Source organism: Letharia lupina (genome assembly GCF_014066315.1).
Source record: "Letharia lupina isolate WasteWater1 chromosome Unknown contig_17, whole genome shotgun sequence".
Classification (NCBI taxonomy): domain Eukaryota; kingdom Fungi; phylum Ascomycota; class Lecanoromycetes; order Lecanorales; family Parmeliaceae; genus Letharia; species Letharia lupina.
This window is the reverse complement of record NW_023502986.1, coordinates 1,410,523-1,416,164: the sequence shown is the minus strand read 5'-3', so window position 1 is coordinate 1,416,164 and position 5,642 is coordinate 1,410,523. Positions and strand designations below refer to the sequence as shown.

Genomic DNA, 5,642 nt, shown 5'->3' with positions numbered 1-5,642 from the left:
AGAAACAAGCTGTTCGATGAGAGTGTTGGGTTGAACCGATGGGTGAGGATGTATCCTTGTGGTACTCTCAAATGCATTGCGCATAAGTAGCTTAGGTCAGTAAAGGGTTGAGTTGTATGGTTGGTGAATAATCCTTGCAACTGGCCACGAGGGGCAGGTGGCGGTGCGTCTCCCATGGAGGGCGTCTCGGGCGTCAGGCGTCAGCCTTGCCTTCAAATAACTGGTTTCTGGTAACGGTCAGCAGCTTCGCTTTGTTATGTTTCTTCATATAAGACTTGGAAGATGTCAAAGAAGATCGTGCGAAGATTGTGCGGGAGCTTCAAGGCTGTGCGGGCATTCTCCAGATGATCGCAGTCGCAGTCAAGCGAGACGCGAAGAGCCTTCCCAATCTGGCCTCCTTGGTGGTGCCCAATGGACCACTGGATCAGTACAAGAAGGAAATCGAGGAAATGTTCCCAAAGCTGACAGCCACACATGGGATATCTGACATTGCGAAGAGGTTCAACTTCACTGCCAGCAAGAAGGACATTCAAGACATCTTGTCTATTTGGGAGCACTACAAGACTACGTGTATGATTTGTATGAACTTTGACCAAGCGTATGTAAAATTATCCGGTTATTATCTGTTGCGTCGATGCTGTTGAGTCAGCTGCTATTGAGCCTCAATAAGATGCCAGAATCGATCTCCAGCCCTCCTGTGCCCCGAACATATCACCAGTCAAGGCCTTTGGTTACTTTCCCTTCAGATGCCAGAAGCTTCGTTGGTAGAGCGAAGCTCCTCAAGGCGCTCACGGAAGGATTAGGAGAATGTAGCCGTATGGCACTGTATGTATGGTCTGGGTGGGGTCGGGTGAGGGATCTTCCTTCTGAGCATTCTGATTTTGTCAACTATCTGACGGGTGTGTCAGATGATGAGTTAGAGTCCGACAAAGATATCGGAATACTGGTCCAGTATTCTCTAATTAGCAGGAATGAGAATCTTGTCTCATACAGTACGCACCGACTTGTTCAGCTCACAAGTCGAATCTGGCTTTCGGGACAGGGTGCGTCAGGCAACTGGAAGGCTGAGGCGCTCATGGCAGTATTATATGCTTTCACAGCGACACTCTCCGTGGACGAGGAGAATCTGATCTGGAAATGGCCAGAAAGTTGTCTCCCCACTTCGATGTCGTCTCACAGTATAAGTTCGAGGCGAAAGTGGACATTGATCGTCGAATGGAAGTATCAGAGATGAAGATGATTGTTTCCCCCATGCTCGTAGGAAAACATTCTGAGGTATTCCCACTCTCTAATACTGCTATAGTAAAGATGCGGTAGCGCTGAAACTTAGATATAGCAAATAAGCATCTGCCAATACCCTCAAGTACTTTCGAGATCAGGAGTTCTACATCTCACTGCCCAGTGTTCCTCGTGAAAGCGCACAAACTTTAACGTATTGCCGCTGGGAGGGGATAAGAAGTGCAACAGAGGATGACACCGGTTCAAACCGCTTATTATTACTCCACGTTGAGATGGTCGTGTGGAAAGCCTTCACCCGATGAGCGAATTCTGGAAGTTTTCCGGAGCTTTTGCTCACTGTGCTACCCTTGAAAGTGGGCACCTCATCTTGCGATCTTTCTTTGGGTATGTTAAGGCTAACAGTAGAAGGGGTAGAGGTTACGAAGGGTTGATGTTATCTATTGATATGTCTAGATGCCCTACTATCTTAGCGCTTGATGTTCCTTTCTCTAGCCATCGCAGACCACCAAAGCATCCTAACATACTACCGATATCTCATCCTCTGTCATGGCCTGACCGTTCATCCTCGTCAGAGCTCTCACTCTTACTATATTTCATTTAGCAATCATCCACACTCTCGCTCTCTTCCAAAGTCCGGCAATCAACTCACGTTGCATTCACAAAGAGCATAGTAGTAGCCTCCGTTTGAGAACGGTGTCTGGCACGAGTGGCAGCCGCTGGCTGCGCACTCCGAAGCAGCGGCCGCCGAGGTGGTGGCTCGATAAGATCCTCCGTTGCACCCTGCGGGCTCTGGTACGGCCTCGCGAGGTCTACAAATGTCAGTCCATGGCGTCGGAGAGAACGAAAATGCTCAAAAGTAAGTGAGAGTAGGTAGTGCAGGCTACGCTTTCGCTGGAGGGAAGAAGAAGATGGAAGACAAACATGTTCAATGCATTGGAGCCGACGATGAAGACGGAGGCAAGCACGAGAAGAGCGCTTGGGAATTGCATGTTTGGAAGATGGTTGGTTCGGTTCTTGCTTTTGGGAAGACTTGAAGACTGATGATGGGATACTTAGAGCATTGACAGGTGCGAAGTTGTTTCCTTCTTATACTCGTGCCCGATCAGGTCTCTGGCGTCAGGCCAGCCATACTGCGGAGGAAAAATGGACGAATCGGACGGAAACGCTGTTGGACATGGGTCTGAAATGGAGTTTGTATCCTTCACCGGGGGTACTGATAAGGCCTGACCAGCTCGTACACGTAACTCAGCCTCAGCTGGGTGAAATAAGATGTCAATTCGCGCAGTCACTCAAACACGATATCGCCAGAAGAGGCCAACAAGGCCAGCGTCAAATATAGCAAAGCCCACGTGATTTGCCCGGTTAGATCTGTGGCTTACGCGTAGCTATAGCGTTGAACGAGTAAGCTGCTTGGTAAGAATGGTAAGTATTTCGCGAGGTGAACAATTACCTGACTGGGATTGCAAGTAGATGCGCAGCAGATAATCTTGGCAGTGAGATTCTTCACCAACTCTCTATTCGATTCCAAGCGCTCTATGACGAGCAACGGCTGAAACCAAATCGTGGTGATCGTGCGTGAACAGGCAGATGAAGATGCGTCTCCACGTTTCCTCGGATCCCAGCGGTGTCAAAGCTGGCCTATCAGAGCTCCAAACATCTTGACAAAGCTGTCAAACCTGAAGACTTTGGCCGTTGAAACCGGCCCCGGGTCCAACCTTGCGCTGGTGTCGTGGGGGCATCCCGTGCACTGCCCCTGTTGGTTTCTGTTGGTGGCGCCCTTCTTCTGCCAAGCTTTCAAATGCACTATTGAATATGCAGTCAGACGGGCCGCTGTCAATAGAGTTTCTCCGCGAAGGAAACAGAAAGAGGGATTCAACCGCATCCCATGGGGTCAAATCTCCGCAAACTCTTCGCGATTTCCCATCGAGAAACGTGACCAGGCACTGTTGCTTAAGACTTCCACGACTATCTGTTTGGTTCCACTAGCTGGTGCACATAAAATGCTCGTTGAGCAGAGGAACAACGGTGAAGGTCAATAAGTTCCGAAAAGAATGCTTACGAGATACTAGCGGACGACTCCTTTGGTGGCAAACGTACCAGGGTGGCTGCCAAAGCTTGCTATACCCGAAATCTTTGGATTTCTGACCAAATAAGCACCAGAGTTGGCCGATGCGGTCAGAGGAAAAAAAATTCGCCTCGCACCTCTACAAGGATGTAAGCTATCCTTAAATCTGACCTGAGCCGAGCTGGATTGTTGTTCTCTTGCTAAGCCTCATAACCTTTCCACCAAGTAAGCGGGTCAGCAATAGTATCAACAGAAATGTGGAGAAACAGACGGTAACAAGACTAGACCAGTAAGAACGCAAGAGAGCGACGAAAATCTGACGTCGGGAAAGCAAACCGAAACCAACAAGTTCTGAAATGAGGTGCAAAGATTTTCCATTAAGAGAACAGCAGACAATGCGCAGTTTCGCATTGCTCAAGCCTGAGACCCACAGTATCAACCACCTTTACACGATTTGTGTTTTCTGACTTCCCAAGCTATCTCTAAGCACACCACATCTTCTCCCACTCCTGATCCAATCTCATAACTTCCTTCTTCATTTCCCGCTTCGTCCTTGCCCTCAACGACTCAATTTGCGTCGGCGTATATCCGTTCTTCCTCGCTTTGTTCGCGAAAGCTTCCCCCCGCGTCTCCCATTTCTTCTTAATCTCTACATACCTCTCATTGTAGCAATGAGTGCAAGATTCAGGACCGGTACGTTCAATATCGACCACAACTTTCTTTCCGCTGCAACCGTGCTGGAGGACGTCTGGGTTGAGGGCGCTGGGTTTCTTGGGAGTTGGGGTCTCGGTGATCGAATTGCACCCGGAACAAATGGACTGGTTGACGAAACACATGACTGCTGACGACTGAGGTTCTTACGGGTAACTTTGATGCTGAGGGTTAAAAGAGATGTTGTGATGTGAACTTTGCTGCGGAGCTGATGAGTTGGAACGCAGGGAGCCCAATGGATATTTATGCAAGAGATCGCAGGTGATGACAACAATAAACTGAAAGTACAAGGGAAACCGAACAACCAGGGATCGAGGAAGGTACAGTGCGGGTCAAAGGAATTTCACGATGGGTTTGTGCCGAGGGAGAAGGGCAAGGTCAAAGGGCCTTGTGGTCATATCTTAGAACAATGGACGAGACTAACAAAGCAGTGTTCAAGAGCCGCGTACGACGTTTTTCGCTACGAACATCAGGGAAGCTCGCAAAGGATCAACTACGCAATGGTCCCCCTTTTCTTCTGAGCTCTGTGGTAAGGGTAAGGCGGCAACAGCGCCACGCGCGCTAATGTTCACGACCTTCGCTCATAGTCACGGGTATCCTTCTGGGAGCCCCGGGCGCTCATCGCAAGTTCCATTTACCGAGCCCCACTAACCTTTTAACAGTCACAGCTCAAGGCCGATCGTGGTATCTCTCGATCCAGTCTATCTCAAGTGTATAGCTAGTAGCAGGGTATTTGATAGGTGTGAATACTCGCCACGAGATGAAAGCTGGACTCGGCAAGGTTCTTGGATCACTAAACAGGGACTGTGAGATCTGATAGATCTAATGCAGTTCGACCGTGAACATCTCAAGTACGCTTTTTCGGAAGACAACCCAGGTCAAGGCTATCTTAAATGGGCACTATATCAACAGTCCGCCAAAGCCGAATACTGACCCGATCTTGGAGGTAGGCCCAACTCTGGGATCTTGATTCAAGTTTAATAACGCGCTGGCAAGGCACAGTTTTGATGTGCTCATCGCACCAGGGTGGTTAAGAAGAGCGTATACGCTGCATGGGCTAGTATAAGATTCTCCGGTTTCGAGAAAAGACATTCCGGAGAATTAAAAAATGGCCATGAGCGCCCACCGTGACTGTCCCTTTGGGCGCGTATAGTAATGAGAGGACGTATGAAATAGGCTTGTGTGGCGAAGAGATTCGAGGACCAGAAACTATCAAGATCATAGCGCTTTGTGAGAGAACCTCTCCACCCAACCTAATACCGGAAAGGAATAGGACAGACGAAGCTATAGATGAATGGACGAGCTGCGTTGATGAATGATTGTATACATAATTTTCCACCTCATTCGCTCCTCGACGTGTACCTTTCTACCCGATGCATGAAACCCTGCGCTTCTTTCGCTCCCAATTTGTCAACCCGGAGCTCGCAGATGAAGGGATCGTACACCCAACGAGCCAACAACAAGCACCTGATGCTCATACCCTCTCGTCAAACCGGAGTAAGAGCACCCTGATCAAAAGGGGTAGTTGGGAGAGAAGCATCTCAATCCAAACACCACACTAATCTATCACCGGCAAAACAGACATCCTGCAGCTATCATACCAGCCAAACTACCTTCCACCTCTCCC

General features: G+C 49.0%; 1 protein-coding gene across 1 annotated transcript; it reads left to right on the top strand.

Annotated features, from left to right (window-relative positions):
- Positions 1–344: 344 nt before the first annotated feature.
- On the top strand, positions 345–2,103 carry HO133_003494 (uncharacterized protein; the record flags this gene model as incomplete). Its single annotated transcript, XM_037294416.1, has 3 exons — positions 345–598; positions 646–1,148; positions 1,841–2,103. The coding sequence occupies 3 exons, from the start codon at positions 345–347 to the stop codon at positions 2,101–2,103; spliced, it is 1,020 nt and encodes a 339-aa protein (XP_037149797.1).
- Positions 2,104–5,642: the final 3,539 nt, after the last annotated feature.